General features: G+C 40.7%; 2 protein-coding genes across 17 annotated transcripts; one reads left to right on the forward strand and one right to left on the reverse strand.

The window, feature by feature from the left end:
* On the forward strand, positions 630-9003 carry LOC8065391. Of its 16 annotated transcripts, XR_002448731.1 has the most exons (11): positions 633-817; positions 1050-2232; positions 4228-4314; positions 4394-4572; positions 5369-5449; positions 5549-5629; positions 5720-5931; positions 6025-6104; positions 6276-6323; positions 6451-6565; positions 7929-8348. XR_002448731.1 is itself a non-coding variant. In XM_021450245.1 (2 exons), the coding sequence occupies exon 2, from the start codon at positions 1085-1087 to the stop codon at positions 2189-2191; it is 1107 nt and encodes a 368-aa protein (XP_021305920.1). In that variant the 5' UTR covers positions 634-817; positions 1050-1084; the 3' UTR covers positions 2192-2523. The 16 variants fall into 16 exon arrangements, 1 of the variants encoding a protein (XP_021305920.1); XR_002448726.1 differs by having other exon boundaries at positions 4394-5449; positions 5549-5647; positions 5701-5931; XR_002448724.1 differs by having other exon boundaries at positions 4394-5449; positions 5549-5647.
* LOC8076192 (IST1-like protein) lies at positions 10065-13367 on the reverse strand. The gene is given in 8 exon segments (XM_021448682.1): positions 10065-10709; positions 10996-11136; positions 11235-11406; positions 11516-11619; positions 12104-12199; positions 12202-12238; positions 12884-12897; positions 12899-13367. Coding segments are annotated over 8 exon segments (825 nt in total). The 5' UTR covers positions 12941-13367; the 3' UTR covers positions 10065-10490.

Consider the following 16650-nt stretch of genomic DNA (forward strand, 5'->3'; position numbering starts at 1 on the left):
ATTGCAAACTCCAAATGCAAAACCGTTGGATACCTCTTTTAGAGCTTTTTGACAAATTACTCAAATGCAAACCTCAAATGCAAAACCTTTGGAGATGCTCTAATACACATAGATAAAATAAAAACTCATAAAAAATAAAGATATTGTCATTAGCCTTAAAAACTCAGTCGGTGAGGGGATTTGTGGCATGTACCACGCCTGTGTGGTTGGCTTATACGTCACCCCGGCCTCTATATGTATCGATGTACATTCATGGAATACAATCAATTTATTCCCATACTTTCAAGGACGATTGAGTGAATGGAAATCTAGAAAGATGACAACGGATATAGACCATTGTATTTTTTGAATGACTTTTTCCCTGGAAATAGTCATTGAACAAAATGGGAAGTTGAACTATTTGCCTGGACAACAGACATTGGAGTTCTCTTCGTTAGCAAAAGACTGACACAGTAGATCACCTGTGGTACGTACTAAGCTCACAACGACCTGTCAACGCAAAGCCTCTGATCCGCGCACCAGCTTCTAGTAGGAAACTGAAAACGGGCCCTTTTCCACTCCGGCCAGGCAATTACTCCCACTGCCACCGCGGCGGCCACAACACTTCCACCAGACCACAGGTCCACCTCCACCCTCCAAAAGACGAGAAGCCCTCCTCACCTCAGCGGAAAAACTTCCTACTCCTAGGGTTTCCTTCCTCCCTTTATATACCATCCCTATGAAAGAAAGAAACGTGAAAAATCCCTTCACCTCCTTCCCTTCCGCATCGGCCGGGATCTCGACCTCCGCCGCCGCCGCCGCCGCAGCAACATCTTCGGTACGTTCCTTCGATTCCCTCTTCTCCTCTGTTGCCCTCGATTAAGATTTGGATTCTTGGACTTGTCGAGTTGAGTTGCCATTGGGCCTGATTGAATTCTATCTGACACAATCGGATTCTTCTTCGAATTCGAATCACTTTTGCCCTCGATTAAGATTTTCGATTTGTTGGGTTGAGTTGTAGTAGGACGATTGGTCCTGATTGAAATTTGACCATCGATTCTTCTTCGTAGGAACCAGCACTAATCCAGGAAAACGAAAGGCGAGGATGGCGGAGCCGCGTAAGGAAGAGGGTCGGGAGCAGCACCTTTACCTTTTGTTTGATGACTGGGACTCTGGATACAGCATCCGCAAGGTGAGCTTGTCGCGCAGATCAGACAAACGTGCTAAGGAGCCCTTATCGTCCGGCTCAGACAAACAAGGCGTTGAGCCCCTGCCTCAAGTTTTCATGCACATCCAGGCGCGACGTGGGTTACCCCACTTGTTCACTTCTGCCTTTGACGCTAAGATCATGGTGATGCATCCCTTCAAGATTGATGAAACCAAGGGCATCCCAATGATCGACGTCCAGAAACAGGCCTTAACCTTTGGACCTCTGCCCCGCAGCGCTAATTTCCTTCCAATCTACCTCCCCGTCGGCTGCAATAGGCTATTCATTCTGGACATTGGCAGTTTTGATTGCTACCTCTGGGCGCCGGAACATAGTGAAGAACCGTGGGAGTGGCAGATCCTCCCTTATCCGCCATTCCGTAGGGCCGATGTCTCCTCCTATGGCGTGCACCCCGATGGATACATCCTCGTCAGTACTATTGGTGACGCACGCACCTTCATCTTGGACACCACCAAGGAGGATTATGTGTGGAAACCATACAGTAGTTCGGTGTTGCCCTTCTCCGGCCGTGGCCACTATGACACCTCCCTGGGGGGCTTTGTCGGTCTCTCCAGAGATGGGTACCTCTGCTGCCGCACCATGGCTGCCAGCACCACCGGGACTAACCCTCACGACAAGCGCACCAATGTCAAGGTGTACACTGAGAGGCAGCATGTAAGTGCCACCCTTGTGCACATACACCCGCGCAAATTCTGCCTTGTGGAGTGTGTCTCTGTTGACAGCAGAAGGACTGGTCAGGACCTCAGGGAGTCATGGGCTCGTGAGTTCAAGATGCCGCTGGGGTCAAGGCCTTGGTTTTGTGTGGGCGGCGGGCCACAAGGCGGCCGCTGTATGTATCATATCAAGACCTTCACCCTCACTTATGACTCTGAAGCAGACTGTTTGAAGCTTAAAAACTGCAAGGGTCAGGGTTGTTGCTACAGCCTGCCTCATGAAGCAAGGATTGGTTCCGTCTGTATGGATCCCGTGGCATTTTGGCTGTGAAATGCTAAAGTCATGAGAAGAGCTGCTATGTTTTCATTCAGGTGTGCCTTTTGCTTCTATGTTTTAGTTTGTTCTTCGTGGATTCAGTGCTAGCTCATGTGTGTTTGTTAGCTTTTCTATGTGGTCACTCAGTTGTTAATCAGTTGCTATTTTAATTAATTCAGTGTTTAATGTCTAGTGTAATGAACAATATGTATAAACTCGGGTATTATTGGTGTGTTGCTTTCCTATGTTTTGAAATGTGTAATCTCAAACGATTCTGTGAATCCCTTGCTATGTTCTCATTGTACAGTTCAGTTTGTGACAACAATGAGGAATCAGTTCTGACATTTTTTTAGTGTGTAAGCTTAAGAAGTTATACAGAAAGTTTAGTGTGTGGGGAGGTGCTTCATCCTACATAGAAATGCCTCACAACTACGGAATTTTGTTTCTAAGATCAAAAGCAAACCGATCCTCCTAAAATAAAAAGCTTATCTTTACAGAGTTTTTTTTCTCTTTTGGGATCATTCTGTATTTATCCTATGCTAGTAAGATAAGATATTTCACAAGTTTGAAGACTAAAAAACTACATAATTGATTATGGGATTTTGATTGTTTTTCTGTATAATTGAGAAACATATTTGGCTTGTCTGATAGATAAGATGCACACAGCAGAATGAAGTTTCGATGTCTAGGCATTTTTAAATGCATAATGCTGCCAGCTTTTATTCCTTGATATGACTCGAACTGGCTAGCTACGACGCGACTTTGCTCTGTAAAGTAACTGAATCTGGCTCCACTAAAATGGTGGACCGTAGATGCATGCATGCCCTGCATCCAGGACTTCATCTTTTTAATTCAGGGGCTGACTTCTGCTTCTATGTTTAAGTATTTTGTTTCTAAGATAAAAAGCTTGTACCGATCCTCCTAAAAAGTTACCCTTACAGAATTGTTTTTTCACTTTTGGATCATTCTTTACTTAAACATAGGTCAGTAGGAGTAGGTCAGTGCTGCAGCAAATCCATTTCACTCATTCGCAATCGAGTCCACTGCTATATAATCCACCAGTTCTGAACTTAGCTAAATGCACCACATAACCTACTACTACAGTCATAAGCTACACTAATTGCACCCAAAAAAATGCACCCAGGAAGCTGTATCTTTTGAAATTAAGAGACAAAATTAACTCTAATCTCTCATTCCAATAACTCAATCACATCCAACGGTCATAAACGCTGGGATCAAACTCATCACTCACCTCATCCCTCACCCTCAGCCGCCTCAGGCCTCAGCGCATCCCGCGCGGCTCCTCTCCCCACGCACTCCCCAACGCACGCGCGCCTCCTCGCGACTCCTCTCCCCAGCGCACTCAGCAACTCCTCTCCCCGAGGGCGCCAGGCCACCTCCAGGGTACCAAGGCATGGCGAGCGCCGACCGCTAGGGCAGGACAAGGGTGTCAGCCGCCAAGCAAGGATCGGTTCTGCTTCGGTAGCACGGGATTAGGTCCTTGCGCGCGGTGCCATGGAGCCGATGCTAGACTTGGTCTGCGGTGGGCGCGGTACCGGTGACGGACGGGGCCTCTGCGGCGAGCGCAACCTACTCCATGGCTGCTAACCAAGGTACCTCTGCTCCCATTCTAAATCCCCTGGAGCTTCGATTCGGTATGACAAGGGAGGGTGCGGGTAGTGGACCGCCGCCGGCCGACCCTGTATCCTCTCCCTCGCGGTGCTCCCTTCGACGGCCTCCACAGGGCTTTTCTTGCTGATGTCGTTCGACCCGAGCTGCTTGTCGTGGCTGAGCGAGCTGAGCCCATTCCTCCCCTATGCCGGCCCCCGTGCCGCCAGAGCCAGGCTGGGCCAGGCGCCGTTCGCGCCGAGCCCGCGTAGCAGCCTGCTGCTGTCCATGCCCACCGTGCCGTCGCTGGCCACCGGCACTGTGCTCGAGTTCTTTAGCAGCACCAACTTCCCGGACCTGTAAATCTCTAGATGATTATTGACCCCACGACAATTCTACTGATCGATTCCATTTCATTACTAATACTTTGTTGTTGCTGTCAGGTCGCATCCGTGTCTCGCCAAGCAGCCTGGTTAAATTTTCTAATCGCTTTCCTGTTGGTAATTGAAGGAGTTAGCATTCTATCAATGGTAGCTACTGATTCGTTAATTAATTGATTGGTTGTAGGAATTTTTTTCTTCTCAAAAAAGCTTTTCTCTGTTTTCATAGATCGACTTGCATGGAATGATGAGAAACAAAATGAACTGACAATAAAAATTTCCAAGTAGAACGGGCACTCTTCTCTACAGTGCTTGCTTGTTAAGGGATGGAAAGGTGAGGCCAGCTGGAGCTTTCCTTGTGGAAAGTGGAATAAAGATGAGGAAGATCACACATCTGCCATTAGAGAAGTAAACTTCTGCTTGTATCATGCTTAGTTTATTTTCCTTTCTGAGTGCACGCTGTAATTTCTTTGAAGCATATTATACTTGCAGCAATGAAATATATATTCTAGATTGGCAAAATAGTTCTTTAGAGGAGTTCTGGAACTCCTGATATGAATTTGTTTTTTAGCGGTGAAAATATGTGGTCAGGTGATTTCAGCTAAGTTGAGAGGGTGTTTACCCCTACTGGTTTTACCTGATAAGAATGACTTCAGATAAACAATCAATAGTTTACAAACCTGTAGGTTTGGAGGCCATAGTATAATCACAAGTCTTAACTTTGGGCACACGACCACATAAAAAAAGAATAAGTTCTGTCTTAACTTTGGGCAGCGTTTCTGACAAATGACTTTCTACTATCTGTGTTCTTTCAGTAAAAAATCTGTTACATTCAAGATTTTGTTTCCCCAAATCTATGTCAAAAGAGAGCTCTTGAGCTGATTTTGTTAGTGCTCATGGATTTGCAAGCCCCAATATTTGTTTTTTAATATCAATAGCAGTTTACTATTGGTTTCTTGGAATTTCTTTTCCACATTGCTATATGTGATATTGAGAGATCCAAGGCGCCTCTATGTACCTGGTAGGCTTTACCACATTGTTAAAAGGAAACCTTTCAGGAATGAATATACAACATGTACGTAATGCTTGCTATTTGGCATGAATCTTAATGTATCTCACTATTTTCTTTATTTTTAAAATATATTATGTTTTTTATTTTACCGTAGCGTTAGCACAGGCAATATACTAAATTAGATGGCTGCAGCAGGCTTTGGTTTTGTTCAGTATTAGCTCTTCAAGCCTTTCAACACTTTGGATGTCAGGTCTTTGTTCTCTTACCAAAGTGGTATGTTAGTGTTGTGCATCTTTACTTTTTCAGTCAAAATTATTTCTGAACTTTGAACAGTTCACCCTTTAAACTATTTCTGAACTATTTTTTTTACAGGAACTAATAAGTATGATGTCAGTCTTGGTGGCCACATTATTTTTGTTGGCACCATAGTTGCATTGCTCCGAACTCACAAAAGTACTGGCCTAAATGAGGGTAATTTTGCTGTTGTGATGCTATTCTGCAGTTGTTTCCACACTGACCTTTAGCTGCAATGCGACACTGCAGGTAACGACAGTGTATAGGTGTCAAGTGTAAGTGTTGACTAACAAGGAAGAAGAAGGAAGCAACCTTGAGGCTTCAACCTTGAAGCAACCTTTAAACTATTTGTGTTGCAATTTGACTTCCATTTTGGGGTCTCCTACATGGATATTTGTTTTACATTTTCAAATGCCCTCACACTCACCCACCCAAAAAAGGTTACGATCTGATTTTTTCAGGTAACTATGAATTCACTTGTGGTGGTGCTTTGTAGATATCATGATGTTATGATTCGTGTGCTTTCTGACATTGAATTAGTTGATTTTGAACAGGTAGCAAAACCTGAGCTGGCACTAATGACATATTCGTATTCTTTGATGTTGAGCCTGTTGAGTGTGCTTCTATTGTACAGGTTTGTGCTTAAGTATTTTTCTTTATCTGTGAAATCTAGGGAGTGGGGTAACATTTGTGCTTAGGTATTTCTTTGTAACATAACATCATATACGTACTAGCAACAGATCGTTTATTTTCTCACTAATTTTTTAGATAATTTCCAAGTTTTATTTTGGTTCATATTTGTTAGGTGCATCGAGCAAAGCTTAAATTATCAAAGACAGACGTTGCCGGCAGGGTTAGTAATATTGTTATGTGTTTTGTAAACAGCCATTTAAAACCTCAATTTTTTTGGATGTCATAATGAATTAGGAATTGACCAGGTTCAACATCCAGGAGCTGACCATATGGCATTGTTTCTGCAGAAATATGAAATCAAGGACTTCAAACATGAGGACAATGGCGCTGCAACAAATTTTCAAATGTATATGTACTTCAGTATATGGCGCCTGGAACCAAATCTAAAATATACAAGCTACTGTAAGCAACAAATTTTCACCTTTGTTAATTTTAATAGGAAAAAGTCTACATAACCCCACTAAACTATTTAGAGTGGAACACTTTATCCCCCGAACTATAAAATCGGATATTCTACCCCCTAAACTTTCAAAACCGGTCAAATAACCCCTAGAGTGGTTTTAGAGGGTGGTTTTGCCTTTTTCTTTTTTATTTATTTCCGCTGAATCTTTGAAAAAATCATAATAAATCATAGAAAAATCATAAAATGAAAAATTAAATTTTGCTGGACTCCTGATGAGTAGATCTACACAATGATATACTTCAGTACAAAGTTTTTGTTGTAGGTTTAAGTTTATATTTTTCAATAATTAATAAGAAAAATTCATATATGTAGTTCCTATGGTTCAATTGTGATAAACTTTTTATGGTGAGCTCATTATTGTATGCTTGAACTATGGTAAAAGTTTCATACCTATTGTATCACGTATAACTTAGTTATATATCTATTTATCTTTATTTTTGTTAAATATATGCTTTATATATAACTAAGTTATACGTGATCCAATGAGTACAAATTTTTTACCATAGTTGAAGCATATAATAATGAGCCCACATAAAAATTTTACCATAGTTAGACCATAGGAACTACATATATGAATTATTCAAATTAATTACCGAAAAAACATAGATTTAAAGCTACAGCAAAAACTTTATACTAAAGTATATTATATTATATATTTACTGTGTAGATCTACTCATCGGGAGTCTAACAAAATTGAATTTTTTATTTTATGATTTTTTGGTGATTTATTATGATTTTTCAAAGATTCAACGGAAATAAATAAAAAAGAAAAAGACAAAACCACCCTCTAAAACCACTCGAGGGGGTTATTTGACCGGTTTTGAAAGTTCAGGGGGTAGAATATCCGGTTTTATAATTTGGGGGATGAAGTATTCCACACTAGATAGTTTGGGGGGTTACGTAGACTTTTTCCATTTTAATATATGTTCTTTCAAATGTATTTAGAAGCATGTCTTTATTGTTTACATTGTATGCTGTGAAGATCAAACGTATGATGCAAAACTATGCTGGTTTTTCTTGCACCCACACTGCTCGTTGGTTAAATGTGCTTAAATTAGTTCTTTAATTCCATTTCTGTTTTGCACTAATTGGTTTTCTAGACATTAGTTACTTTTTCCCACTTGCCCTCCCATCAATAGTGTTGACTTCAACTGATTGAAGGATGGGTACTTTACATTTTGAGCCTATATTGTGGTTAATTTTCTTTTAACTTAATATTTATTTTGTCTCCTAAAATTTTACACACATTAGAAAAAAATTGGACTGTTGGATTTAATAATTTTATTGCTGATGCTATCCAAGGAACCACTAACTACGTGAAAGCAAGATAATGTAGCCGGATGGAAGTCAAACTCAGATTGACTGTAATTCCTACCAGTAATTCCTAGAAGACATGGAGATAAAGCAGATGATCAAAGTGGAAACCCATAATGTATTCATGTTAGGGGTATAGATGAATGGATCTGTGTTGAATGCACCTTGGTTGCGAAGCACCAAGAGATGGGTGCTAGCTAACAATCCTATATATGCTCGGATGGATTTTTCTGTCTTTTTTTCCTTGGTAAATTTGGAATTTAAACTGATGTAAATACTAATTTATCTCACTTCCATTACCAGAGATTATGTGAATTATTTATTTTGTAAGGTAAGACTAATATTTGAAAGCAACCAAACTATCTGCTACTATGTGCAATTGCAAGAAGCAAATCATATTTACACATACTCCTCTATCCCAAAGTATAAGATATTTGACTTTTTTTACCTCAAGTTTGATCACTCGTCTTATTCAAAAAAAATTATGCAAATATAGTTAAATTTAAGTCATTCTTGAAGAACTTCTACTAATAAGTCAAGACATGACAAGAAAAGTGATATTTTGCATATAATTTTGAATAAGACGGGTGGTAAAAAACTTATAATTTGGGATGGATTAATAGTTATTTTTATGTGCATTATACTAGTGTAAAGGAATAGGTCAGTAGGAGTCTAAGGCTGTTGACCACCCAATAACATTTGTTCAATATACATTTGTGGATAGCTCTATCTCTGGTGCAAGGAACTAAGCTCCTGTTTTCTTTTTGCTCGATTCCAGATCAAGGGGGTAATTTTCAACTTTTGATCTGTTATGTTCGGGAAACATACAAGCGTAGGGAACGTGGCTGACCGTGGCCTAGCCTGTGCGCGGTCACCACGACGGGGTGTCCTGGTCGTTTACGACCAGTGGATAGTTAGGATACTTATCAGATTTGGTTAGTTATATTTGTTAGGAGATCTAGTTTGTTAAGTCATCGTTATGGAGTCATGTAAGGACTATAAGAGTCCCCATTGATTAATGAGAAGGGTATCTCCCTACGGGCACCTGGCTGTGCTTTCTGTCTGCCTCTGTTCTTGTTCTTGCTGCTCGGGATTGATCCTTGATCACGGCGCCCTCTTGCGCAAGGTCTCCCGCGCTCACGCTCCAGTCTCACCGCCCTACTTCCTGTGATCTAAAGCCCGACGTTCTACCATGATCAATGTTCATTGACTTCGGTTCTAAATAAACTTGTTTTTATGGTAGTTGTAATTAAGCTTGTTTTTTCGTGGTTCTGATTTCATGACCCTGATCATGTATAGAGCACCCCCACCCCTTTCTTTTCGGTTTGGGTGGGTGTGGTTTTTAGTTTTTTCAGCTTGCTGGGTTTCCTTCTAAGCATGTCTTGTATTTCTCTATTTTAATGAAATGACACGCAAATCTCTTGCGAGGTTCGAGAGATTTATGCAATGAGTTAAGTGCATCACCAGTTTGTTATAGATTAAATAAGTGATCACTTGAACCGTTCTTCTAAATGCTCACTACTTTTTTTACTGATTACTGAAATGACATCACATGATTTTAGTGATGTGCATAGGGAAATATAACATATTATGAGGTACACGAGTTCTATATTCTTTTATTACGTGTCTGCTTATTTTTATGCTTTAATGTGTTAAATGGGAGCACCAAAGTAATCTACAACTTGCTTGGTTTTTGCAATCCATTCCATTCATTTTATCAGCCTTTCTGTCGGTTACATAATGTAGTAAGCAAAGCGTGTAGCTGTCTGGGTATGATAAACTTAATTAACAATATTAATTCTTGTAACTTTTAGTTTTTAATCCTTGAAAAAGGGCACGTACTCCCTCCGTTCCAAAAAGAGTGACGTTTTTGACTTTCAGACATCGTGTTTGACCGTTTGTCTTATTCAAAAATTTTATGTAAATTATAAAATAAATTAGTCATGGGTAAAGTATCTCTAATGATAAAATAAATCTTAACAAAATATATAATATTTATGTAAAAAATTTGAATAAGACGAATGATCAAATAAGATGTCTGAAATTCTAAAACGACGCTCTTTTTAGGACGGAGGGAATACCAATTAGACAATTTTTCTCCTGTTTTGTTAGTAAGATAAGATAAAAGACAAGTGTGATTTATTCTGCAATTGCTAAATGGCACGATTAAGACCGAGGATACGGGGTACACGATAAGTAGACCACGACCAATAATAGACATGAGTTGTAAAAAGAAGTGTAAGATGACATGAGTTGTAAAATTAATAATAAATTTTAGGCGTGTCCTACTGACAGAACGGTTGCCATGTGGAAGGAAGATGACATGAGTGATTCCAATTCCAACTGTTGACCAGGGGAGTCGCCTTCCTGCGAGTGAGAGCCACCTCCGTGCGACAGTAGAGAGTCGTAGCTAGACCCGCCGCCGGCCCCCTGCCTTCTCTCCGGCGAGCTTGCCGGCGACAAGGAGGGCCGGTTCCTCCTTCCCCACCTCCTTTCTCCTCTATCCCTCCTTGTATTATTCCCTTAATGCTACAAGTTTTTAGTTGTGTTTTAGTATGGATCTCCGGCCTCCCTGTCCATGGAAGCCGTTTGAAGCTCTTGGGCGGAGTCGCTCTCGCCGCCGCCTGCTGCGTCGTCGTCGGCCTCATCGCCCTCTTCCGGCGACCGAGCACCTGCCCTCATTCGTCTGCACCGCCGCATCCGGTGGTGGCTGCAATCGAGCGCTTCAGGGCTCGTACATACTCTGACTTGCAAAGACCGCCACGGCACCTACATGAGAAATATGGGGACATAAAATAGCTGAATATTAGATAGAGAAAACGGTATCTTGTGAGCTAATGGTTTCTCAGGATAAGCATAAAGGTACACTGAATTCCTTCAACTGGAACATCAAATGGCCTAAGTTAAGCCCAACCACGAAATATCAAACACGCAGTTCTTCAAGCATTAGAAAGCAGTAATGCAAACACCTGCTTCGAGGATGTAACAAGAAACACCTTTCATATGCATTCATGTCTAATAATCAGGGAATAAGTATTGAGTTAGCAAATGCTACCAGTAGATCTTCATATTTCTTGTTGAATTCTGCTTCAGTATTAGACGAATCCCATTCAATATTGTACTCTTGGGCAATAGCCTTCAAGACTTTTAGCTTTGATTCACCTGATGGAGCCTTCACCGAGAGCTTTTTGATTATCTGTATAAAAGATGCACAATAATTGTAACTTGTAAGAGCAAACAATTCTGAATTCTGAAATAGAAAAGGCACATGTTTGAGTTTGAGCTTCCACTTACTGTGTGGTTGACACCGCTGTCAGGGCGCAATTCCATAGCACCAGCAACAAACTCCTTCCCATACTTGGTGGTAAACAAATTACGGAGATGCATTAGCTCAGGCAAGTCTGAACATCTTCCTGATGCAAAGATTATACTAGCAATTGCTTCACGCAGTTCTAAGGGGCATTCCCTGCTCCATGATAATAGGTGTTAACTATATTCTGTTAAGTGACAAAGAAAGAATCTTGAGCCATGGCTTAGAAATTGTAATTCGATCACAGTTCATAGTGCGAACCTACTTTTGGACCTCAACAATTGGGACTCTTGCCAGAACAAATTCACAGAAAAGCTCTACGATCTCGTAGGAAGCCAATATATTTTGCTCCCGAATAATGTGCTCCACCTATGATTAATAATGATACCATTAGAAACTGTTAAGAACAAAAAAAAAAGGAAAAGTCCAAATTACTCGCCCCCACCGCACGTGAGCGAGAGGGAGGGAGGGAGGGAGAGCATTATCTTACAAAAATACAGTGAATTTTTCATCATTATTTTTAGATAGGTTTTGTATCTAGGTTAATTATTACAAGATGTACTAACCTATAAATAATAATAGCGAAATATTTATAATGTATTTTTCTAACACAAGTTATGATGTTCTCTACACTACAAAAGTTGAACTAAACACTCAGCTTGTACGAAAGAACAAAAATGGCAATTAAGGGGTAGATTTTACCAATTGAAATTGTTGGGGAAGGGGGTGTAGATTGAACAAAAAATTGGTTCAGGAGGTTATCCAAACAATGTTCATATGTGGAGCGAGTAATTTAGTCCTTTTCCAATATAATAGTGAGAACTATGCCAAGGATGCTATAACTCCAACTTACTCGAATCCTTGCAATCGATTCCTGGCCAGTCTGAAGATATTGAACCATTTCTTTGCGCATATTTATTAGTTGTAACTCCCTCCTGTTGCGCAGCAGCTCTTGATCCTCGAAATGACGAGATGTAAACATGTTTTGCTACATAAAGCACAGAAAATAAGTTAATTAAAGATTTAAACAGCAAGAACTTTTGTTTCCTCCAAATCACACAATGTTTGTGAATGGATAACACTGTAAGCACTAGCACAGAACATCAACTGACACTGGGTAAGAACATAGTAATATACTAATTCCTCGTGACCAATGATCAATTCCATAACAGAAATAAAGTAAGTCATCAAATTCCATCGGCTTTTGTTTAAGCAGTGGACCTATGGCCACAGGGGTACTTACTAATTTATTTTTTCCAGCTCAATACTAGTCAATTTCCGTGGGTTCATGGTGGATTCAGATATCTTTACTGAAGCAGTCATCCTTACTACCAAAAATGAAGCTTTCCATTACCGTGTTAAATTAAGAGCATATAACATCTTCAACAACATGTGGAAGCCCTGAAGCAAGATGTCTTTCATCCTAATTCACATTTCAGGCATACATTGAATTGCACCACAACATCTAACATGCCAACATATAGAGAATTAAAGTGCCAATTCGCTTTTCTATGAGAGAGAAGGGGCGAAGAAAGGAAAGACTCGTATCCTTCGGATATCTCATGAGAAAGCACACTAAAATTCACGATCTTAGAAAGTTAAAATACACCCTTTAATCGAAACGGGGAATTACCATTTTGTGCCGAAGCCCGAAGGTGGATCGGTTGAAGAGCGAGTTAAGAGACGACATCGTCGGCAGCTTCGCCAAGGCTGCCCCGCAGATGTTAACAGCTTGATGTCAGTAGCGTGCGAACAAGGTTGCTGAAGAATCTGAGGTCGGTCCCGAGCTTACGGGCCGAACTAAGGTTGCTGAAACCACTGAGGCGCTAGACCACGCACGCTTGCCGGCGGTGGAGGTGAGAGATCCAGCCTAACAAGCGCGCACGGGTATGATGGCCGCCGGCTTCGGGTGGAATCTAGCGCAGTCGGGACTCGGGCGTGGTGGTTGACTGACCGTGCTAAAGCGATGAGGCAGAGATGTAGGAGGTGCCGTACCGAGGGCAAGAGCGAGAGGGGCGCCGCCTGCCGCCGGGGACGGAGGCGATTGGAGATGTCACTGGGAGGTGGGAGGAGTCGACGTTTTCTTTTTTTTTTTAAGAGTCGACGAGGATTGAGGAAAGATGGATGTTTTTTTAAAAAAAATCCCCCAAAAATGTTTTTTTATATTTACTAATTGAGTGAAACAATGGGTTTCTAAGTACGTGCTCAGCCAATTTGCAAATACATAGCTAGATGTAGCTTGTAAATAATGATAAAAAAAACTTTAGAGCTAACTAGGTTCTCTGTAGCAGCTCATACTATATACTCCCTCTGATTGCTTTATGCCATATAATCCCTCCGGTTTCCTAAAAAATGTTGTTTTAGACAACACCACAGTCTCAAAAAACCAACTTTGACCGTTACTTTTTGCTATACAATATAGTCAATATATACTTTTATGAAACTACATTTCAGATGAATCTCCATCACTTTCATGTTTCTAAACTCAACCCAAAAGAATTTATTTGTAGTCAAAGTTTAAAATATTTGATTTAAGACAACCTCAAAACGATACTCTTTAGGAAACCGGATGCAGTATAATATAATATTTTTATGCTTTGACATATGACATAAGTACGGGTATGACCGGTATCTCTTGTGGTTGAAGCATTTTAAAGGGTTAGATCTTGAGTTGTGCTTTTTACAGCGTAAGTACTTTATTCTTTTTCACAGTGTAAGTACTTTATTGCTATTCAAAGTGGTTTAATATCTTAATGCACCTAACTATAATATAATATAATTCTTCTTTCGTAAAAAAAAACCGTGCTAGATTTTCATTGGACAAAAGTATTTCTAGAAAAATACTATGCTATATAAACAGCTATTTTACCAGGTATTGTCGTTGTGGGGGAAAATCCCGCATGGGTACCATCTTCTTAGCAGATTTATATTAAACCTTGGTTTGAGGACTGACCATTGTAAGAAGTACCAACGAAATTATACAATGCGGTGTCCGCAATTTAACAAAGAAAAAACACTTAAGAACGTCAACAAGATAGCAAGCACGTACAACTAATTAAATTCGAGAGATACTTATCTCTGCATACCATGACAAAAATTAAAGCACTTTTTTCTCGAATACTCAAACAAAATTTAAAGCACTAAAAGTCCTATAGTACCCTAAGGAACTATAAATCCAAAACAATGGATTAGGACATTAGCGGCTATAGGCAAAAGGTATTTAACAGTGTGAATCTAGCCATGAAATAATGTCGTTAATGGCAGTTGAAATCCGGTCATCTGGCTCTCCCTCTAAGATTGAGTGGTAGCTGCCTTCATAGAGCTTGAGGGTCTTGTCCTTCGTGCTGGCTTTCTCATAAGGAATTTGCTGACATGAGGATCGGTTACCATGTCTGCGCGGCTCCATGAAGAATCAGCAATGGGGAGGAGATCTATATAGGAATATCATAAAAAGTGTTTTTTGTGTTAGGTACTTCAACGAGAAGGAATGTACATATAAAAAACAACGAGAAGAAATGTCCCATGACTTGCATCCAGATCATGTCTAAACATATAAAACAGAGAGCTCTAGATCCATGAAAAAAAGTTGCAAGCGATAGTGACCTTCTCCAACTGTGCTTCAATGTCCTTCGTGGATTTTAAAAGTTCAACTGCTGTTCTTAATCTCATTTGGTCAGAATATGAGATGGCATTGTACTCAGCCTGAAAATGAAAATGCCAAGGTAAATAACTTCAATAAATATTTCAACCAGCAGTGCTGTATTGATTCATTTTCTAGAGTTAACATAAATTATCACTAGAAGGTTATGGAAAAAGGCAAATTGTACGAGACTTAGTCTTGCACATACGATTAAAATACTGCAAAGCGAGGCAAACCACAAAATACACATGGATACTAGGATATATGCTAGATGTTACATAACATTCGTGCAAATCAAGTTGAAGATACTAACTTTGCCTCAGGAAACTGTGCAAGAAACTTACTACTTTCCTTTTCCTTGGATCTCTAAATGCCAAATCTCCTATATCTTTCTGCGGAAATAACTTCGCCTCAGGAAGAAGACATGACAATATGCTCAGTGCCTTCAATACAGGTGCAGGTGGTGTTACATCTTCTGAAATCTTGCCAAAGAAAAGCCAGGATCTTATAAAATCACTGAACAAGAATGAGGAGAGAAAAATAAATAAAGTACGCAAATCCTTGGGCTTTAAAAACATGCAAAAAGACTTCGAAGGGAGATTCCGACACCAGTTGCTAGCTATCTTGACAGATGAGTAAAGAAAGTCCAGATAGTTTCTTCGTGCATTCTTCAGATTAGTTGTCCTAACATAAGTAAAACTGGAAAAAAAATAAATTTGGCATGGACTTAGTAATTAGTAGTAACTATGACATAAATTGCTTTGCAAACATATCAATAAGAAGTCATTTCTTGACCACCAGCTCCCAAATTTCACCTACCCTATATTTCGACCTACTGTCAACTGTGAACTACAATCCACTATTGTGCGCTAGCACAGTAGCACTAGTCATGATTGGATAGTTACTGGACAGTGAAAAGTATACACACCTTACACTAACAACAAAGGGATGCAATTGCGGTAATGATATCTATAAGACGTCCGTCCGTCCGGACATTGCTGTCCACTCATTTTATTGCTCCCCCACGTCTTCTTATCCACTCATTTTTTTATCCCCACTCTTCTCTCACATCTCGCTGCCACTTCCACCGTTCGCACCATGCGGACGCACTTTCTGCCATGCGCGAGCCGCTCCTCCCTGCTTTTCTCCCTCCCTCCCCGCTACGACCCACACGCCCTCCATGCCGCCGGAGTAGAGCACGACGGTGGCAGCTTTCAATGAGCGGCGCAACTCCCTTCCTCCCTGCTCTTTCTCCCTCGCTCTCGTGACCTCCATGCATCTGGAGATGGAGACAACGACGCGGCTCCGACGAGGTAGGTGGGGAGGGATTTGGATCCGAAGCCTTTCTCTCCCTTTTCCCTCTCTCCTCTTGTGGATCTGGATCTGAACCCTCCTCTGCTCCTCCTCCACCTCTTGCTCCTCCTGCTCTTCCTCTGGATCTAGATCTATGGGATATTGTGTTGGCTAGGGTTTCGGCGAGCTCTTGGGATTCAGTGCTCGTACGTGTTGTAATGGTGTTCTCTGGTTTTTTGCAGTATGTTTTTCAGGTGATGTTGCAGTAAGATAGGGTTCCGGCGAGTTCTCAGGTTCAGATCTCATCATTATTGCAATGGTTCTATCTAGACGTTGCAGTAGATTTTAGTCGTTGTTGCAGTTTTGTGTTTTGAGATGTTGTTTCAGTTGCTTCAGTCTGCATGTTGTAGTAGTTTGTTTTATGTTGTTACAACATTTGTTCGGTGTTTTTGTAGTACTATGTCCAT

The sequence above is a fragment of the Sorghum bicolor genome, chromosome 10 (genome assembly GCF_000003195.3).
Source record: "Sorghum bicolor cultivar BTx623 chromosome 10, Sorghum_bicolor_NCBIv3, whole genome shotgun sequence".
NCBI classification, from domain to species: Eukaryota; Viridiplantae; Streptophyta; class Magnoliopsida; order Poales; family Poaceae; genus Sorghum; species Sorghum bicolor.